This window comes from Drechmeria coniospora, chromosome 03 (assembly GCF_001625195.1).
Source record: "Drechmeria coniospora strain ARSEF 6962 chromosome 03, whole genome shotgun sequence".
In the NCBI taxonomy this organism is placed as follows: domain Eukaryota; kingdom Fungi; phylum Ascomycota; class Sordariomycetes; order Hypocreales; family Ophiocordycipitaceae; genus Drechmeria; species Drechmeria coniospora.
Genome location: NC_054391.1, coordinates 4,557,518 through 4,578,442, shown reverse-complemented (window position 1 = coordinate 4,578,442; position 20,925 = coordinate 4,557,518). Strand labels below are relative to the sequence as shown.

The following is a 20,925-nucleotide window of genomic DNA, read 5'->3' as shown; positions in this document are numbered from 1 at the left end:
TTGGTTTGGTACGGCGAGACAAGAAAACAGTGTTTCCAGGCTGCGAATCCAACATGCAAACCCATCCTCCCACAATCCCCTACCCTATACTGCATCGCCCTATGGATGCTGTTGATTTGGTGCGGCGAGACAAAAATCACTTCCTTCAGGCAGCGAATGCAACAATAAGATCCATCATGCACATGCAGTACATTATGCTCGCTGGGTACAGGTAGGTGTCCGCTCCACGTGTATCGAATGCGTTTCGTTCTATTATGCTCGTGCCTCCGTGATGCGCACCACTGTGCTTTTCCGCCGATGATATGATATGTGTAATATGCTGGCTGCTCGCAGAAGATGATCTCCGTCACCCCGTCAGGATGCTCCAAGCTGTCGGTATGCGTCAAAAGTACAGTGAAGCTCGTGAATAAATGCCGCCAAAGGATGATTCGTCGCCAACCGCTGCCGCCTTTCATGCCGCGCTCTAAAGGTAACCTTTCCTCTCGGTCGATGGGTATGTGTAGATGGCCGGTTGTCGTAAGTATCCAGTACAAGTAAGAATAAGTATGTCCACGTCAATGCTAGGCACAATGCACATCTGTGCTATTCGTCTCCATTTTCGCCATGATCAAAGGGCACCCAGGCCTCTGGCAGGTGCATGCGAACCCTTCGGCAAGCTTCGGCGACCTGCCGCGACGCTTCGACGGCGAGGTTTGCGTCGACGTCGCCAAGCCATGGCCGTCATCGCCGTTGCGGGTGTGCGTCAAAACGGCACAAGGCATCAATCGTCGTCGACGAGATCCGACGTGCCCGTCGAGCTGGTGCCGCCTGATTCGACGCTAAAGTCCTTTCGGGCGATCTGGACGACCTTCCAGATGCCAAAGGAGACGCCGGCGAGGATGACGAAGAGGACGAGGATGATGATGGCGATGACGTGGTTTCGTTGCACCATCGCGTCGGCCGCCTTCGGATGCGAATTCGGGGTTGCGGGAGGAGGAGGAGGAGGGGAGAAGGAGGAGGAGGGGAGGAGGAGGAGGAGGAGGGGCGTCGGCGACCGAATCGCTCGCGATACCGGCCCGTATAGTTTCTCCTGGAGATGGATGTTGCTTGGAACGTCGAGGTCGCCGAGGCGTCGGCGGCTATCTGCACCTGCTGTGTCAGCCTTTGTCCGCAGTCTACCGGCCGGCTGGGCGCAGGGGCTCGAAGGTTAAACGACAGGAAGGCTGCCGCTGGATCCGCATACCAATCAAGGGACCGTCAGCACCAATAACAACGTCGATTGGCCACGGCGGGAGGGTGAGAAGATTGGTCTCACGAATCGGCAGGCCGGCGAGATGATGGATGGCAGATGAGGATGTCTCGATGAACAAGGGGATTTTGTCGAGAATGAATCGGCGGTACGAGTGACGGATGGACGGCTGATTTTCGAGTCGCACGTCGAAGCAGTTATATACTGGTTGCCCCGCCACCGACTTTCCGACCTCGAAGCGCACGGAGTCAATAAACCGCAAGGCTGGAGGCGCCGCCCCGCCCCAAAGTCGGCCGAAACAGGGGTCCACTTCAGAGGCGACAACTTATTACTACTCCGTACGGAGTACTCCGTACAGTAACTGTTAAATACATGTATACATGTACTTACGAGGACTTACAAGGCCGTGCAGGTACAAGTGTTGCTTTTATTGTGTACTTGTAAAGTAAAGTACTTGGACTGTAATTTGTTAGTCGATGCTGTACATGTAGTTACCGTACCGTGCGGAGTTTGCACTACTTGCCTCCATTTACTGTATACTTGCATGCGTGATCAATGGTAAGCACATGTACTTACGGAGTGGAGTACCTGCAGGACAATACATACTGTACCTAGTACTTACTTAGGCCGAAGTAGCTGGGACCATGTACCGCACACTCAAGTACTCAAGTGCACATGTATTCCGTAAGATACTACAAGCACTTGTACATGTAAGTAAGTACTTACTCCGTACGAAGCACAGGTCAAGTATTTAGTCCTACAGTACGGAGTACTCCGTATGAAATGCTCACTGCGGGAATGTACTGCACGGAGTATTATTACCCCGTACCACCAACGACAACGTAATATTATTACTAACTTAAGTACTCCGTACTTACATGCTGAACTCGAAGTTGATATGCAGGTAATACTTAAGTACTGCACGGAGTACATGTTGCTACGTAAGGATACTCCGTTCAGCACTCCGTACGGAGTAGTAAGGACAGTGCGTGTGATTAAGTACTTCCTTACGGAGCACTTACAGCAAGTACACATACCAAGTAAGTACTTACACAAGTACCTACTAGGTATTTACCAACACATGCTGTTACAAGCAATAATTACTGCATGCCAAACAAGTGCAGTGCGTGCGGTACGTGTTCCGTACGCCCAAATACGGCATAGGTGTAAGTACTTGGCAGGTACGCAGCAGCAAGTACAGTAAAAACACACCGTACTGTACTTACGTACTCCGTAGTGCGCTGCAAGTACTTACACCTACAGTAGGTACAGGCGCACCAAACGGAAGACCGTCACCGTCACCTTCACCCGTCGCTGGTGAACCTACCGACGTAGTATTACTGCATGCCGGTCGGTGCCCTGCACTTCATCTCGTACACTCACACCGCACAGCAATCAACGCACCTGCTACCGTTTTGTCCGCCGCTGTGCCTCACGCGGCCGGATTCGTCTCGGAGGGCCTCCCAGCCTCGCGCGCCGCGCTCTGCGCCTGCAGCACACGGTATTGCTTGCTTTTGCACGCAAGCCGAGGACGAGTGATGCCGGCACCCTCTCCCGTTGTGCTCGTTGCCGCCGTCGTCGCTTTCTCCCATGACCAAGTAAGAAAAGTGAAAAGCAATTTGAGAACGACAGATGGCCAAGCAGAGGCCAGTCATCGCTCAAGCGTGTCGGACGAACCGAATCGACCGTCCCTTCTCGCGGCCGGACAGGCGCATCTGTGCGCGAGGAAGATGGCAGCCGAGAGCAAGGATGGAATCCGCCGGTCGCGACATGGATCCCTCCCAGTCGACGGCGCGCGCCGCAGCGGCCGATTCTGCGCTCGCCGTCCTCCGTCAGGCCGATGCGACCGACTCCTCCTCACTCGGCCGCTGCTTCTCGCTGCCGTCCTTGACGATGCGGACGTGTCTCTCGTAGAATTGCAGCATCTGCCCACGTCAGCCAGCCGTCCGTCCGTCCTCGTCGGTTCGTCCGACGCCGTACCTTTTGCGGGCACTTCTTGTAGATGCACGCCGTGTCGTGCCGCGTCTTGCGGCCGTTCTTCCAGATGAGGTAGACAATGAGCTTGCCGCTGCCCTCGTCCTCGCACGCGTCGATGGACTCGATCTCGTCCTCCCACGAGCCCGCCGGGGGGCTCCATTTCGCCGTCGTCGCCGGCGGCGTCGAGTCGGCCGGGTGCCTGCCGTCCTTGCGGGCTCGCTTCGTCGTCGCCGCCGCGGCCGCGGTGCCGCTCGACATCCTGCCGCGCTTCTTGCGGCGCGACGCCGTCTCCGTCTCCTCGAAGATGGTGTCGCGGCCGCCGATGGAGTCGAAGTAGTTGTCGAGTACCTCCGAGGCCGACTCCCTGCCCTGAGTCAGCCGTGGCGCGAGCGGAGTGATGCGAGGAAAGAAGGCAAGCAAGGCAAGCAAGGCAAGCAAGGCAAGCAAGGCAAGCAAGGCAAGCAAGGCAAGCAAGGCAAGCAAGGCAAAGCGATGCCGTGGGACGCGAAGCGGCGCGCGGGAGAGTCTTGAGCTTACACGAGGTTGTCTTCGGGCTCCCACGTCATGTCGCTCTTCTTCTCCCAGCCTTCCCACTTGACGAGAAACTTTAGCGAGCCGTCGTCGTCAATCATGTGCTTCTTGACCGCCTCGACGATGAACCTGGCAACTCGTCAGCGGACCGGGGCGGAACCCCGTGGGGAGGGAGTGGGCCGTCGTACTCGTCCTCGCCAAGGTCCTCACCCTCGTCGCCCTCCTCATCCTCGTCGTCCTCGTCGTCCTCGTCGCCCTCATCCTCTTTCTCGGCCCCCTCACCGGCCTCTTCGTCGTCGTCGTCGGCTGCGCGCTGCTTGGCCCTGCCGTTGGACCTGGCCGGGGCCTCGTCGCCGCTCACGAAGGCGCCCTCGTCGCTGCCCGACCAGGACCGAGCGCGCGCAGGCCCAAGATCGGACATTTCATCGTCGCTGAGCGCTGTGCGTTGATCAGCAGGGCTCCCTACGCGTGCCGAGCTTGGCCGATGCCGCGTCATGGGCATGCCGTGGACGCATGCCGAGGGTGAGTGAGGGGCGGCGTCGCTCCGAAGTGGTCCGCGGGTGGTGGGCGACGACGTACCTGGCGGCATCTCGGTGGCCTGTTTTTGGATGTTCGACCGAAGGTGGTTGAAGAGAAACATGCATCGGCGGGTGCACAGCGGCGGCGCGATGGTAAAAACCCAAGTATGGCTGCGACTGCGGCGCGAGCTGATGATGGGTCAAGGTCGGTGCTAACATTCGATTGCCCACATCGCTCGTTTGTGTCAACTGGTCAATGGGAGCTATGAGTAGCTCGAGACTCGGTGGGTCAGGCTCGGCCGCGGCACGTGACGTGATGTACCAGCGCTTCGTCCATCGACCATGGAGTGCGGAGTCAGAGTACTTACTGTACTTACGTACTGTAAGTACAATACTCCGTAAGTACGGAGTATTACGGAGCAAGTACTTACATGTCGCAGCCAACTGAATCACCAAAAAAGGTCGCCGCACTGAGGGTGGGCTTGATGGATGCCGGGCAGGTGGGCCTAGTATAGGTGTGCTGTACTTACTTGGTTGCAGGTGCAAGTACATTACTGTACTGTAGGTGTCTGCGATGCGGCAGGAAGTAATAATACAGGGTATTAAGCTGCACTTGCTGCACTAAAGTACAGCACACACATGCAACAAGTGCAGGAATAATACTACTGCAAGTACTCCCTACTACAGTACGCGCACCTAATACATCTGACTTGTTCTTCATATTTGAATATACTTACTGCAATGCAGTGTACTTGTATGTACACTTCATTGCATACTTGTAGGTGTACGCTTCATACATAGGTACCTAGTACACTTCAAACAGGCACTTCACACCGCTGCAGCAAGAACAAACCATTCATCATTGGCCACATAGTTACGACTGCATCATGGCGTATCGGTGCCCTTTCGCTCATGCACAGCGCACGTCAGTTTGAACTTGGCTTCATCATGCACTCGCCGCCACCTACGGATTCTTTGTCATGATGCGTCGGTATGCATGCGCAAAATATACATCATGTCGGCACGAGCACGATGCACCGCCCTGATCAGTCCTCTGCCCCGTCAGAACGCAGCCAGCCTCGTCCTGGACTCTTCGCTCGGATCTGTGACTCCTCGAGATGTGACACTGACTGTCATGGATGCGAGGCCACCATCCAGTCACCGAACATCGGCAATGTCCTACTTACTTAGTTCGACGTTTTGGCCGCCGACCGCGGGAGACGCTTCCGGATCGGATCGCGAAGTCAGCATGCATGGACGTTTCACCGCTCGCGCGGCAGGTCGATTAGTTGCCACCCGAGTTGGCAGGCCATCGGACGAGCCATCAATTCATTCGCCGTCGGCCTCGGACGCGCCAACTGCTTTCCGCGTTGCATTCTTGCCGCATCCTCCAAGACTACCATTCCAGGCCGTTGAGCCGACGTCGTCCGGTGATGGCGGTCCGTCCGCCCAAGCTCCTCGCCCGATGGCCGTCTCAGGGTCCGACTGCGCAGTCAAACTCCATCGATCAATCAGTCGCGATTTCGCTCGCACTGCACGTGAATTTTCCCGTCGTAATGGCGAGGCTCCCGAAAACATGCGTTGGTCTGCGTCCGCATGTTTTGAAGTTGACCCATCTATTCATCCATCATCTTGCTGTGGGGGCGCCCACACCTACAGTACAAGTACTACAAGTACACCCCGTGCAGAGTACGGAGTGGAATGTGTGTTTCGAAATGACTCTCCTAAGAGGAACGATGGGTACCTGTACTTACCCCCTGGTCATGCCGCCAAAGCCGCTAGCCAAAGATCATCACACCAGTGAGGCAATGATTGCCAAGGAATAACTTTGCCATCGACTGTGGAGGAGTGGCAGAAAAATCTCCCGACACCACATCTTCAGGGTAATTGCACGTAGGTGCACGAGAGTAAGCATTACATGAAAGTGTGCTACGTTTGCTCTGCTCGTTGTTCTCGTACCGTTGTTCAAGGAAGTGTACAAGTACAAACTATCGATATTGTACGGAGCACCGAACGGCGCAAGCGCTTGAAAACCTGCTTGATAAGTACTTACAAGACGTACTACTTCGCAGTGCTATGCGAGCTACTATACAGTACTAACGGAGTACACTTACGGAGAACTGTACTTACTCGGTGCTAGTACAACTACTGCACTTAAGTACTATGTGCCTAGTACTTCAATTGCGCGTGAGAGATATTGCACATGGCAAGTAATAAGTGTACTGTACGGAGTACTCAAGTACAGTAATTACGGAGTACATTATTATGTGTACAAGTCCTTGTACGTATTACGGAGTCCTTGCTGCCGTTTGAAATGACTGCACTGTGATGGCTGTGCATGCAAGTAATTTGGTACTTGGGTGTACATCTGCAGTACATGTACTTACTTGCAGTTCAAAGTACATGCAAGTACAAGCCCTGTAGGGCTGCTTGCTCGTTACTGCTGCTCCATTCTGCTGCTCCATCCTGCTGCTAGCCAGTGAATGAAGACATTGCTGTAGGACCCTGGAACATAAACCGCCCGCTATTGAGCCTGATACGTTGCAGGCGCCTCGGAGGAGTCCGCCCAACAGCACTCTGCTCACGACACGTCCAATCAATCCCGCGACAGCATACTTATGTACTCACGGGCATTCGATCTCATAAGGTAAGTATAATAGTACTTATAAGTACAAGCGCTCGTACAAGTACATGTAAGTACTTGTTCTTGTGTCACGAAGCTGTCCATACCCATATCAACTTGCGTTGTCCATGGACATCTACAGTAACTGTACTCCGTACAGTACATGCAACTAAGTACTCAAAATGCGCAACAGCACCATCGACATGGGGTGCGTGCAGCACTCAAGTACTTACTGTTGATGTACTGTAAGTACAATACTTGCGGTATTGCAGTGCAGTACTCCGTACATGTTCGCACGATGGTACTTGCAAGTACAGTTGTGCTAAAAACATATGTACACGTACAGTATATAATACCCACCAAAGTACCCCTGGAATTGGAAGTAAGTACGGAGTAAGTAATTATTACATGCAAGTATGAGGTATTGGTACGAGCATCTACACTCAAGTAGTGGTAGTTGTATGGTAATTTCATCAACGTGCTCGCGCATGTACGGAAATGCACTCATGCGTCACATCAACCCCCCCACCAAATCTGAACTGTCAAGAAGGCTAAGCCGACGTGGAGCAGCCGCCTGTTGCTTCTTTCTCCCAAGTACGTACGTACATGTACAACTCTATTGGCAGGCTGGTTCTCCTCCGGGGCCACGATCATCGGCAGACCGCTTGTCGGACTCGCCAGTAGCCTTGCGAGCTCCTGCATGCGACTGCGAGCTGCGCGTGCTCACTGGCGAGTCCATGGCCCGCGCTCCGTACTTGCGGCGGGCCAGCTGCCTCGAGCCTCGCCTGTGGCTCATGCAGTACGCATCCTGGTGCCTGGTGCCTCGACGCTGGGATGGCCTTAAGGACGGGCGGGAGGGGAGGGTGCACTCCGTGGGAATGCTTGTGGCTGTTTTAATACTCGTTCGTGGCATGATTCGAGAAAGAGGCGTGAGCAGACGGCGCCAACTGTACGGAGTAATTACAGTATTAATACTTGTACTGTAAGCGCATGTACATGAATATTCGGCATTAGCCTGCGCAGAGCCATTCTTACTGGTCAACACGGGTGGCCGTTTCCAATGCCACTCAAAAGGCCTCCAGCACTCTGGCCACTCTCGTCCGAAGCTCCAAGGCCAGAGCCAAGGTGATTGATCTTTTCTGTTTCTAGCGTCGTGAAAGGGGCAACGCACATGGACGTGACTGGTGCCGTGTTCATAATTACTTGTACCGACCACGACGTGTGGGAATAATACTCGAAACCTGGTATGCACAGCTACTAGGTTCCGTGTGTAAGTGTACAGTACTGTACATGCAAGCAAGTACAACTAGGTCTTCGGTAGGTGTTAACTGAGGTTTTATTGTACAGGAGGTGTACATAGGTACATCGCTTTAGCAAGTACTTAAGTACTAGGCATTATTAATACTTACTGTAAGTACTTACACTACGGAGTACAGTATGTTAGTACACCCAAGTACAGCACAAATAAGGTAGGCAGTACTTATGTGCACCACTGTCTACTCCGTCGACTCCTACGAGTACGTACTGTATGGCAAGTACTGGCCTGCAATACCAAGTGCCCATGTGCAAGTAAGTGCAACCAAGACTCGCACGCAGGAGAAACCACCCCAGCCAAGCCTTGGCCCCTTAACCCCTGAGCCCGCGTGGTGGCCACATGTCAAGTCCTTGACGAGGTATTACTCCGTACTGGCTGTAAGTAAGTACTGTACCTGTACAAATACTTGCTGCGGAAGCTTCTCGAGTCTGCGTCGTGCGTGATTATCCGTGTGTCACCTCTCGGATGCACCTAACCACATCCTGCCGCGCGTTTGCTTGTTCAGTCTCCGTCGTGTAAAAACAAACTTGAACAAGACGGGAGTACATGCGAGTACAGGTATCTTAGTAGGCAATACAGGGACGTGCTTGCTGCACATGGGCAGTGCATTCAGTTAGTACCTTGCTGTGCAAGTAAGTACCTAGTAGGTACCTAGTACTGTATTCCGTATGCGGGTGTGCGTTTCCGCACTTACTAACATGTACTGTACAGTACGTTCGTGTAAACCTACAACTTCTTGCACGTAGCCGTACACCAACAGCACAGTACATGTACATGTGCTTCTTGTAGTTGTATGCTTGCGTGCCCTCCAGAATCACGACGGAACCCGCCAAGGCTCAGCGCCCGGCACGTGTACGCTGTACTGGCTGGTAGAATTCAACATGACATTGCTATGCCTCGGAAGGTACAGCGTGTTTACGTACCGCCGAGGGTCCATGCAGGGGAGCTCGGCTGTTCTGCGAGTGCTCGCTCGTACGGTATCGTGCGAGACGATACTTGTGCATGTACTGTACAGAAGAGTACAAGTTCATGTACTGTACTTAGGTGTAAGTAGACGCTCGTGGATCCCATGGCAGGTTGAAACAAGACACGCAGTTTTGAGAGCGGACGGGGCCATTTCTGCGGCCATTGTTTAATTTACCACTGCACGCGCTACTGCACTCCTGAACAGCACACTGTACTGTACAGGACGAGGAGCGGAACTACTGTGCGCACCAGTGCTCGCGTAAGAGTCTTGCCGAGCATTGGCACTAGGTAGATACCTTCGCGAAGGTGCCTGTGGCGTGCTTGTGTTCGCTTGGTACTCCGTAGCTCTTGTACACTCCATGGGACCTGGCAGCCAATACTCCGTACCTGCTCTTCAGGTACGTAATACGCTAAACCGACCAGCACCCGTGCAGAGTTCAGTGGGGTGGAGCGCGCCGCTGCCGCCCTAAGCCCGCTGCTAGTACCGTACCTTACCTAGCGCCTCGTGCCCACGTTTCCAGCCAACTTCCAAGAGGCCCTAGCGAGGATTCAGTTAGCACCTAGGGTATCTCGAACCTAAGTAAGTACTCGTCCACCTGCGAATATTAGCTTGCTCGAGTCCCTTCCACCGCCGTGCAGCAGCTGTGCTCTGCAAGTCACCGTACTACTAGGTACTTAGTATAGAGTGCTCCGCACAGGTACTTACTTGGGTACTTACAGTACATTTACATGCCTTTGCAGGCACACGTTTGTACCGTGTGCTGTACTTATGCAGCCAGTGATACGGAGTACAGGTGCACCCATCACCACCATCACCACCACCGCCATTGCCACTGCCACTGCCACTGCCGCTGCCGCCGCTGCTGACCCTTTCCCCGCTGGAAGCCGCTGACAGCGAGCGATGATTTAGCTTTTCTTTGTCTCGGACCGCCTCCGCGGGAACTTGGCCTCTGTCCATTCCTTGCTCCCGCCTGCTTCCCACGACGCCCTCGTCTCGAAACATCCATCGTCAAGCAGCCGCCCGTGCTGCTGCGAGACACGGCCAGCTTTGCCCAAGCTGTGCATCACCGTCCCTGTCGAAATGACAGAAAGGTTCCCTTCTTGGTAAGAGATTCCTTTGCTTCCAACCGAGAGACCTGCTAGCAGACCTGCCGCCCCATCCATCCATCTGTCAATCCTTTTTTCCCATTCTTTCCCCATCCGGTTCCACCCCTGAACCAACGGTGTTGGGAAAAAAAATAGTCACCCGTCCTCTCTTGTCCTCCTTGACGTACCGCAGCTTCTTTTTTTCACTCTCCTCTGTCCTGTCCCTCTCCTTTCTTCCCCTCTCCTCCTGCGTGCAGCCGGCTTGGCTTTGTCCCTTTCCTTCTCCTCTCCAACCTGACCAAACATCCATTCATTCGTTCTTTGATCCGTTCCTTATTCTGCTGCTTCATCCGCTCGCTCCGTGCACACGCACTCTCTCTTTCCGTCAGGCCATCGACCTCGCACGCTCGCTTTGCCCCCCCCCCCCCCCCGTATGGTCCGGGCATTCTCTGCTCCATCCGAGGAGCTCGTCTATTTACTCCGTCCTCGACCTCTCTCCTCTGTTTTGTAAATTCTCATCCTGCATCGAGACATCATCAATCACCAGTCCAGCCCGTCGCTCCCATTCGCCGCTCTTTTCAACAACTCTCCCACCGAAAGCTCCCACCGCCATACTTCGAGCCATGGCCGACACGGCAAGCCAGATCCACGACGCCAGCAACGCCAAGTCGTCGAGCGCTCCAAAGGACAAGAACTGTCCCTACTGCGGCCAGGCGTTCACCTCCTCCTCGCTCGGCCGACACCTCGACCTATATATCAAGGAAAAAAACCCCAAGCCTCCGGATGGCATCCACGACGTCGACGCCATCCGGAAGCTGCGTCGTGGAATCACGAGGCGCCATCCGAGAGCATCCGTAGGCAGAAAGGGCTCTACTCCCCTCGGCACGCCAAGACCCTCGGCCGCTAGGAGGGGGGGCTCCGGCGCCGACAAGGAGTCCTTCAAGTCGTCGGCTCCCAAGGATGCCCACTACGCTCTCGACTCCGCCATCGGCAAGCCTCCCTTCTCGTCGAGGTGGGAGACGACAGACGGCGGTGGCCATGCCCCGACTGGGAGCTCGTGGGAAGCAAATGACATGGCGCCGGATGCTTCGAGGAGGGCGAGCATCCCGCGGTCCGCCAGCAGGCAATCCGTGCAGAAAGCCCAGCTCGACATGAAGCGGAAGCTAGCAGACGCCGTCGATACCGCCCGCGCCGCCGAGTTGGCCTTGCACGAGCTCATCGCTTCCTGGCGGGCAGCCAAGTATGTTCAACCCAAGGCCGGAAAGCCGTATTCTCGTGTGCTAATCCGTGCCAGGCAAAACGCCAGCAATCCGACCACCCCCTTTGACTTTGATCCACTCTCCCTCGACTTTCCTGCCCTGACGCTTCAGTGCCTGCGTCCGCCCCCGACGCTGTTCTCCTCCACCCAACATCCAACCTCGACCTCGTGGTCTGTCCAGTTCCCCGGCCAGCGCGAGTTTGGAGCCATGAAGTCGTACTTTCGGGACGAACTTCGATACTGGAAGGCCGCACGTGCATCCGCCGCCTCCGCCGCCGTCGACGAGACCTCTGCGAATGCCCAGAAGGAAACGCAGGAGGCCGTCAAGCGGCTCGAAAAGATTGCCGGTAACCTGGAGACGCAGATTGAGGAGCATCTGCAGTCTGCCTACGCCGTCTGGGCTTCCCTGCCGGCGCAGAGACAACAGGAACTGTGGATATTGGAGCTCGCTCGAGGCGTCGGCAGGAAGCACAAAGAAGCCGAAATGGGAAAGGAGCTGCAGCACACGCTGCAGCAGGAAAATGCCAAGCTCAAAATGCAGCTCGAACAGGTGCACCGGTTACGGCAACAGCAGGGTGAATTGCACGTGCGCTCTTCGACAGGTGCTTCCCTCGACCGAGATCTCCTCGTCTCCGCCTACGAGCAAGCTGTCAAGCAGGGCAAGGTCATCATCGGCTTTGACATGGAAGACCGCAACGCCGATCTGGGCACCGTCGTCTCCAATTCGATAGAGCGATGGAAGAACGTGATTTCGATGACGCGAGCCACATCCGCCGCCGCCGTGCCTCAGAAGCCTCTGGATCAGCCGGCCCAGACGCCCGGAATCATAAACAGCCCGGCTCAGTCTCAGCCCTCGGCCGTGTCTCAGACGCCGCGACAGCCGACCAACCCTTACCCTACCGGCAATTACCAGCTCGCGAGGAAAGACCAGGCTGGAAGCGAGCCGGCAACATCCGCCGGCACCACGAGCCCGCCCTCGGTCAGCGAGGCGAGTGACCAGGATGCCGATGCCGAGATGGAAGACGATGACAGCTTTGCCATCATGCATACCTCGCCCATGAAGTCGGCCCACCCACCCGTGCCGAATCAGGCCGCCCTTGATGTACCGCGCACCCGACCTCTCATGCCGCAGCAAGGTGCGACTACGCCCGACATGCGCTTCATGATGCACAACGGAGCAAGCAATGCCGTGAATAGGGCGGCCATGGGTATGGGTCGGTCGATGCCCAGCATGAACATGTCGATGCAGGGAAGCCATTTGGCAGGTGGTGATCTGGGCATCATGCAACAGGTTCGCGGCGATGCCATGTACATGGAATGAGAAGCATTCGACCGTCAGGGCTTTCCTTTGCGGCGGCAATGTAGCTGGCGAGGGGAGGAGGCGTGCGATGAAGACAACGTGAGTCGCCGCGGCCCTAGTCTCGGCCACGAGCGATGATGGTCCGAGTACAGATTATGGACTTGGACCATGTCGGAAGCTTGTCTTCTCGCTTGAGATCGATCTGTGACGGATGCCATAATTGGATATAACGATGCACCGATACGAGTGATGTTGGGCCGAGGCGGGGAAGTTTCTTCTATTTATACAGTCGTCAACTACAGCTTCAGCAGTGTGGGCCCAGGCTGGGCGGTATCTTCCTCAATTCATCCCACCATGTTCGTGATTAGATACCTCGCTCGGCTTCTCGTCGTAGATGATCGCTACTCGTACAACACAGTTCCGTTTTTGACATGATTACTCTCTCCGTCTGTGCCTCTACTTTCGACAATTGCTCAACCGTTGTTCGAGTGTTCGGATCGCCTGCCTGGGCACGTGCATCCGATGGGCGAGGACGAGGGCACCGGTGAGAACGGCGAGACTGCCAGCCTGATGAGCGGCAGCGAGCGGGATGGGAACCATGTAGATGAGCGTGGAGATGCCGAGGGCGGCCTGCAAGCTGACGAGGTGGACGAGGCCTGTGGCACCCTTCTTGGCGCCTCTCGGCAACGCGGCGCCGACTCGGCCGGTGCGCGAATAGGCAAAGAGGGCGAGGATGGCGCAGAAGGTGGTGACGGCGAGGATGCGGTGGTCCATCTGTACCGTGCTCGGGTTCTCGAGCATGTTACGCCACCACAGATCGGATCGGTCGTCCTTGCGGGAGTAGAACTCGTTCCAGAGCTCCGACTTGGGCGGCGTCAGGCCGAGGCCCATGTTGGGAAACTCATTGTAGATGAGACCGGCGTCGAGGCCGGCGACGAGTCCACCAGACATGGCGGTGAGGAAAACGAGGCCGGCGAGACCAAAGACGGACCGACGGAAGGTCGCGAGCGCAGGGTTCTTCAGGGCCTGGACGGTGTCGAGGGCGGCTTTGGGGTTGGCGAGCATCCGATGGCTTCGCAGGATCGACAGGGCCGAGAGGAGCATCCAGGAGTAGCACACGAAGGCGGTGCCGAGATGAGCCGTCAGCCGGTACTGCGACACGCGGGGATGCGAGCCCGGAGCAAACAGGTCGTCCTTGAGGCCGGACTTGACCATCCACCATCCGATGAATCCCTGGAAGCCGATGAGGGCGGAGATTCCGACCAAGTTCACGGCCATCTTGCCCGACACTCGGCGACGGGCGACGAAGTAGATCGTGGGCAGGACAAAAGAGAGGCCGATGAGACGGCCCCAAAGGCGATGGGTCCATTCCATGAAGTAAATCTTCTTGAACTCGTCGAGCGTCATGTGCGGGTTGAGGAGCTTGAACTCGGGCGAGGCACGATACTTTTCGAACTCGGATTCCCAATCGGCCGTTGTCAAGGGAGGTTTGGATCCCGTCACGGGCCTCCATTCGGTTATGCTCAATCTGCTCCCGCGTCAGCGATGGCCTACACTCGACCTCTCCGTCGCACTGACCCAGATTCCGTCAACCTCGTGAGACCACCAAAGACGACGATGCCAAAGACGCTGGCCGCGCTTCCCAGGAGCCAGTAGGCCACGCCCTTGGACGAAGTCTGCGGAAATGCTCTTTTGGAAGCTCCCTGTGCTTCGGAAGCTGCTCTTGTCGAACCAACTTGGTTTCCCACACCAGCCAGCGGCGTCGCTGTAGAGTCGGCATATCCGCGCCAAGACAGTCGTTGAAATTGGGGGCGAAGACGCCGTGGCGGCGCTGACCGTAGACACTGGTTGCAGACGAAGAACTTGGAGGGCGCCTGAAGGGCTATCCTTCGGATTCCGGGCACAAAAACTGACATTTTGGCTTGCCGGCGCAGACGTTGGCGAGAAAGAGAAGCCAGCCGAGACTGGGACAGGTTCGCGTTGGCAGTTTGTGTTCAATTATTATGTGCTAATAATATTTTACGGCTGAGTGCCAGGTACTGTAAGTACGGAGTACAGCAGGCAAATGTTCCAGTATGGCGCAAGTACTCAAGTACAACTACAGCACTCCGTACCTAGTAGGCTCTACGTACAGTACTTAAGTAATTACTTAGGGTACTGCAGTACACGGGACACTGTACTTCGTACTCCGTACAGGTACACCTAATTGTACGCAGAATGGTGGACTTGAGTAAGTACTCCCTACGGAGTAATTACTCCGTATTCCTAAGAAATGACATGTACATGTACGGAGTACTTGTACTTACTTACTCCGTACTCCGAACATACGGAGTACTTAAGTACTTACTTAGACCAATCGATGGGCCGAAACAAGTGCGACCTGATAATAGGTGGATGAGCTTTGCAATGCTTGCTGGGTGGGGCAAGGAAGCGGGGTCCACCAGTCCCACCAACTCGTCCTCACCGCCGAACTTTTCTAGTGGCAGAAAAATCATGAAATGGTTCGAGCATCCAACCTCGAACGGCATCCCATGCCGCCGCACCATGTGACAGCCAATCCCACAACAGCAGAGAACGGTTTCGCAAAGACAAGAAGCAAAAATGCCAGGGCGGCAGGCGCACGGGAGGTCCTTGGTGGCCAACCCCAAGGCTAAGGTTGCCAACAAAAAGTCCAAGGCTCGATCCCAAAAGAACGCGCTGGATGCTTTCGGCATCGCTCAGCAACGGTTCCCGACCAAGCAGAAGAGGACACCCAGAGCGCGCGAGCTTGACGCGGAGATTGAGCGAAAGCATGGCAGAGATGGCGGCGACGAAGACGACGACGATGAGGAGGAGGAGGAGGAGATGCCCCAGAGAAAGAAGATCAAAATGCCCGCTCAAGCTGCGGACGGGGATGATGCTGAGTACGGAAGCGACAGCGAGGGCAACGAATGGCAATTAGGCGGTCTGAGAGACGACGACGAGGACTCGGAGATTGAAAGCGATGATGCCTTTGGTGATAGTGACAACGAGAAGTTTGAGGAGTACTCCTTCCGCGGTTCCAAGTCCAAGTCCAGAAAGACCGAGGTATGGGCTCCAAACGCTGCACCGTGCCGGATGCAATATACCGAGATGCTTACTTTCTTAGGAACATGATTCCGAAGACGACTCGGAGGACGACGAGGGCGAGACCCTCGGCGCCGAAGCCATCGATCTCGCCACAGCCCTGGATCAGTTTGAGGAATCATCCGAAGACGAGCCTGAGGAGGACGATGATTCCGAGTCGGAAGGCTCAGCCGATGAAGATTCGGACGAATCTGATGATATGGAGGACTCTGAGGAGGATGACGACGAAGAAGCCGACCCGGACAAATTGCAAGCTCTGCAAGGCCTGATATCGGAATATGGCGGAGAGCATGACGACGGCAAGTCGGTCTCGACGCAAAAGATTGGCCTCGGTGACCTCGGCTTGTCCGGCATCAGCGATCCTTTCATGAAGAAGTCTGTCAAGCTCATGAACAAGGAGGAAAAGGAGAAAAGGCCAGGGGCGACGAAGAAGCTGGATGTGCCTCTGTCGAGAAGGGAACAGGGCCGGCTGGATCGAGCCGCGGCCTACGAAAAGACGAACGAAACCTTAGATCGCTGGACCGAGACGGTCAAGCAGAATCGCCGAGCAGAGCATTTGGTCTTCCCCCTGCCACAACAATCCGGCATGGAAGGCCTGGACACGGCCGAGATTCGACCACTCACGGCCAAAAATGCGAGCAACGAGCTCGAGTCGACCATCATGTCCATCATGGAAGCCAGCGGACTGTCCCTAGAGGCGAAGTCGAAACCCAAGCCCCAGGAGTTTGACGAGGAGGGCAACCTTTTGTCAAGGAAAGAAGCGCTACAAAGGAAACGGATCGAGCGCGCCCTTGCCGATAGGGAAGGGAAGCGAGCAAAGCGAATCAAGAAAATCAAGAGCAAGGCGTATCATCGTGTGCACCGAAAGCAAAAGGAGCGCGATGAAATGGCCACCCGGGAAGCCATGGAGGAGGCCGGCGAGATTGACTCGGAAGAAGAGCGGGAAGCGCAAGACCGACGCCGTGCTCTGGAGCGCGTTGGCCAACGGCACAAGGACAGCAAGTGGGCTAAACTTGGCAACCGGGCGAAGCGAGCCGTCTGGGATGACGATTTTCGAACCGGCCTAACGGAGATGGCACGCAAAGATGAGGAGTTGCGTCGGAGGAAAGCCGGGAAGACGGGCGGAGCCGACGACTCCGACTCTGATGCTACCAGCAGTTCTGGCGACGACGAGGATGAAGCTCTCCATCGGCAGCTGGATCGATTGGAACAGGACGACGATGAGCCCCAGTCAGGTTTGATGGCGATGAAGTTCATGCAGAAGGCCGAGGCTGCCAAGAAAAAGGTAAACGATGACATGATCAAGCAGATCCGCCGAGACCTGAACGGAGAGGAGGACCCTGGCTCGGACGAGGAGGAGGCTGGCGAAGTGGGCCGACGGACCTATGGAGGTGCGGCGGCAAGAACCTTTGAGGCTGCTCTTGACACGTCCAGGAGGGCCTCCAGGAGAGACGAGACACATTCCGGCGAGCAAGGGGTGCCGGAGGAGCATGGTTCTGCGACGAACGGCCCTTCCGCTAGTTGGAATCAGCATGCGGACACGCCTGCCGAGACGGCCGCCTCCACTGCGGGTGCGTGGTCTCGCGGCGATGCTCGACGTACGAAGAAGGGTTCCTCGAAATCCCGCGTCGAGGATCTGGACCTCAATGCCAGCATCGTTGTCGTATCTCGTCCGGCAAAGTCCAAGTCCAGGAAGCCTGCTCAGCATGACGACGAGACGAGCGCGTCCGATTCCGAAGCGGATCAACACCTACCTCTCGCCATCCGCGACCAGGAGCTCGTCGCCCGCGCCTTTGCCGGTGAGGACGTTGTCGGCGACTTTGAGCGCGAAAAGGCCGAGACGGCAGTGGCCGACGATGACAAGATCATCGACAACACGCTTCCCGGCTGGGGCTCCTGGGTCGGTGACGGCGTCAGCAGCAGAGAGAAGAAACGACACCAGGGACGTTTCCTCACCAAGATCGCCGGTGTCAAGGCCAAGGACCGCAAGGACGCAAAGCTGGACAAGGTCATCATCAACGAGAAGCGTGTCAAGAAGGTACCAACTCCCATTGATATCCCCAATACCCCACCGACTCACCCATCGCCCACATGCCCTTCGGCGATGCGACACAGACTGACTGAACCCTCTTCGCAGAACGACCAGTACCTCGCCACCCAGCTACCACACCCCTTCGAATCGCGACAGCAATATGAGCGCTCCCTCCGCTTGCCCGTCGGTCCCGAGTGGATGACCAAGGAAAGCTTCCAGGACGGCACGAAGCCGCGCGTGCTCATGAAGCAGGGTATCATTGCGCCCATATCAAGGCCTACCGCATAGATGCACATGTTTCTATCGTTCTACTGCCACACGAGATTTACGAAGCACCATTCACATCATTCCCTCTCCTCTGTCGTATTTTGTCGGTTCTCTTTGTGTACCTGAGCGCCCTCGGCCAATACTCCAGCATAGTTCATGTCGACGCCGGAACACGGCGAATCGCAGGCTCGGGCGATAGAGCACCACCTGCCCGACAGCAAGGCCGAAATGGTTCAAACAAAGGGCATCGCCGTTGTGCCATGTGACGTAATGCCATATTTAGTCTAGGGGTTATGTCTTGTGACATGTTCTCTATGCCATTTCGGGATAAAGTTCACCATTTGTTTGACCATTTTGCAGGTCGGGTCGTTCGTTCAATTTTAACAGTGATTATTTTTTGGGCCGTTCAATCCATTCACGTCCCAAGTCTCGGCATCAGCATATATCGTACGAACGCACCCAGGGATGAATATTACTGTATGGCCGTTTGAGTACCCGCTGACGTCATGCCATTGGTCCCTTGCACGATTCGCACCGGAAGCGCCACACAAGCCGGGGGACAGACAGTATGATCCAACCAATGCCAAATGCAATTGAACAACCTAACTCCATGCTTGCCCACCGGCCATAGAAAGCGAACAAAAATTATTGACCCGAGTCACCTTTTAGTCTCCCGGACAAGCATGACCCCATCTTTCTCTGGCCCCGGCGTTTGCATTCACCATGGGCCCCAACCATGGGCGCTTGGGCCACCTTGATCGGCATTCATGACGACATACGTTAGTACAAGTGTGGATCGTATACAGCTCGTGGTATCGGTAGTGACGGGTTGACCAGGAGAGTGCCCAAATCATCGGGCGGTCCCGGTGGCGATGCGTAGGCCAGGCCGGGGTGTGACGTGTAGCTGCGGTGGCTTAGCTTCGAACAAAGGCGCTGACCTTGTCTATGGCATCGCTAGGCGTGGCGTAAAAGGCGACGGCGATGATGATGTAGAGGCCGAGAAGCATGGCCCCTTCGAGGTAGTTGGATCTGCCATCCTGGACGGTATAGGTGACGACCAGGACGGAGACGGCAAAGGCGACCGTCTCGACTGGGTCAGGTTAGAGGCCGCAAAGAATAGGGTTCAAGGGCAGGGCGTGGCACATACAGGATTCAAAGTGAAGGGACATGGGCTGTCCAACGATCCAACCGACGATGACGAGGAAAGGGGTGACGCCCAAGGCGATCTGGATAGACGACCCGATGGCGACTCCCATGGCCAGGTCCATCTTGTCACGAAGGGCGACGACGACGGCGGTGACGTGCTCGGCGGCGTTGCCGACAATGGGGATGAGAATCAAACCGATAAAGGCCTTGCTGATGTTTGCGCTTTCGACGATGGCATCGATGCTGCCGACCAGATACTCGGCGCAGACGGCAACGAGGATGGTCACGACGACAAGGACAAGACCGGCCGAGACGGGCCCCATGCAGGCCTCCTCCTCCTCCTCATCGTCCAAGGCGGCCTGCCTCTCGGCATCGAAAAGGTTGCTGTGCGTTCGGAGTTGAAAGACAAGATAGAGGACGTAGAGGAGGAGGAGGATGATGGCGGTGCCTCGCGACAGCACCAGAATGCTTTGGGCCTTTTCCGCGTCGGAGCCACTTCCACTTCGGTCCAGGACGGCGTAGAGCTAGCTCTGGTCAGCCGGGGCCTCCCGAGAGGCGAGGGAGCACGGCGGAGCCTTACCGCGGCGGGGATGACGAGCGAGGCGGACGAGAGGGTCATCAGAGAGCAAGTCGTCTGCGCAACGGCGGCCGAGAATGACTGCTCGGTGCCGGATCCGTTGGTTCCGCGGTGAACGAGTCCGCCGAAAAAGAAGCACATGCCCATGACGAGGAGCAGGTTTGACAGGATGGAACCGAGCATGGAGGATTGGACAACCTCGATCTGGCCGTCCTTGAGGGCAACAATGCTGACCTGGGAGCTCGGAGTCAGCGATCGCAGGGCACGTGGCTCGGCGGACGAGCCGGTCGTCGGGGAGGGGACGGGAGGCGTGGCGCACAATCAACTCGACGGCGTTGCCAAACGTGGCATTCAAGAGCCCTCCCATCGTCTCACCAAGCTTGAGGGAGATCTCCTCCGTCGCAAAGGACAGGACAGCGGCGAGGGGGATGATGGCGAAGAAATTGATGGTGAAGACGGTGGTCGGGTCCCACTCCAGATGGCCGGCAACGATGCCGATGGGCACCATGACGAGGAGGAAGTTGACATAGCCTGCGCGGGCACGCGTCAACGGTCCGAGGGATACGCCAAGACGGCCTTCGACTCACTGCTCAAGAGGGTCACTTTGGTGACGTGCCAGACGTGGGCAAGACTCCTCACGGCCAAGCGAGGGCTGTCCTTGCCAGGGGTGTGGGTGCTGTCGAAGAAGAAGGAGAAGGCGGGCGAGCGATGGTGCGAGTGTGGCATGTGGCCATTGTCCGGCGTCGACGAGGCCTCGCCGTTGATCAAGGGCGTGCGCTCCGTGGCGCCGTTGTTCGGTTTGGAGCTCATGGTTCGCCGGAGGGCGCGGGTGAAGCGGAGATTGACTGCCGGGTGCCTCGTGCGGCCAGGTCAGCTACGGGGATATCCAGGGAGCGTCCGGTTGACGACGATGCTGGGGGATGATGAGCGGCCGACGGCGGGATGGACGATGGATTATCTGTCTCGTCATGCGGAACGAAGTCGAGCGAAGGTTAG

General features: G+C 56.3%; 5 protein-coding genes across 5 annotated transcripts; 2 read left to right on the top strand and 3 right to left on the bottom strand.

The window, feature by feature from the left end:
- Positions 1-760: 760 nt before the first annotated feature.
- On the bottom strand, positions 761-4,376 carry DCS_06951 (Chromo domain-containing protein 2; the record flags this gene model as incomplete). The annotated part of the gene is made up of 10 exons (XM_040804238.1): positions 761-1,122; positions 1,223-1,397; positions 2,484-2,568; positions 2,633-2,809; positions 2,906-3,041; positions 3,090-3,153; positions 3,209-3,569; positions 3,743-3,865; positions 3,925-4,174; positions 4,316-4,376. 10 exons carry the CDS (start codon positions 4,374-4,376, stop codon positions 761-763), a joined length of 1,794 nt encoding a protein of 597 aa, XP_040654342.1.
- A 6,491-nt stretch (positions 4,377-10,867) lies between these two features.
- Positions 10,868-12,823, top strand: DCS_06950 (uncharacterized protein; the record flags this gene model as incomplete). The annotated part of the gene is made up of 1 exon (XM_040804237.1): positions 10,868-12,823. One exon carries the CDS (start codon positions 10,868-10,870, stop codon positions 12,821-12,823), a length of 1,956 nt encoding a protein of 651 aa, XP_040654341.1.
- Positions 12,824-13,258: 435 nt separating this feature from the next.
- Positions 13,259-14,718, bottom strand: DCS_06949 (cytochrome c oxidase assembly protein; the record flags this gene model as incomplete). The annotated part of the gene is made up of 2 exons (XM_040804236.1): positions 13,259-14,330; positions 14,381-14,718. The coding sequence occupies 2 exons, from the start codon at positions 14,716-14,718 to the stop codon at positions 13,259-13,261; spliced, it is 1,410 nt and encodes a 469-aa protein (XP_040654340.1).
- Positions 14,719-15,403: 685 nt separating this feature from the next.
- Positions 15,404-18,227, top strand: DCS_06948 (U3 small nucleolar RNA-associated protein 14; the record flags this gene model as incomplete). Its single annotated transcript, XM_040804235.1, has 3 exons — positions 15,404-15,868; positions 15,930-17,945; positions 18,045-18,227. The coding sequence occupies 3 exons, from the start codon at positions 15,404-15,406 to the stop codon at positions 18,225-18,227; spliced, it is 2,664 nt and encodes an 887-aa protein (XP_040654339.1).
- An 893-nt stretch (positions 18,228-19,120) lies between these two features.
- Positions 19,121-20,739, bottom strand: DCS_06947 (calcium/proton exchanger; the record flags this gene model as incomplete). Its single annotated transcript, XM_040804234.1, has 5 exons — positions 19,121-19,296; positions 19,354-19,876; positions 19,933-20,163; positions 20,249-20,460; positions 20,517-20,739. The coding sequence occupies 5 exons, from the start codon at positions 20,737-20,739 to the stop codon at positions 19,121-19,123; spliced, it is 1,365 nt and encodes a 454-aa protein (XP_040654338.1).
- Between the last annotated feature and the right edge of the window lie 186 nt (positions 20,740-20,925).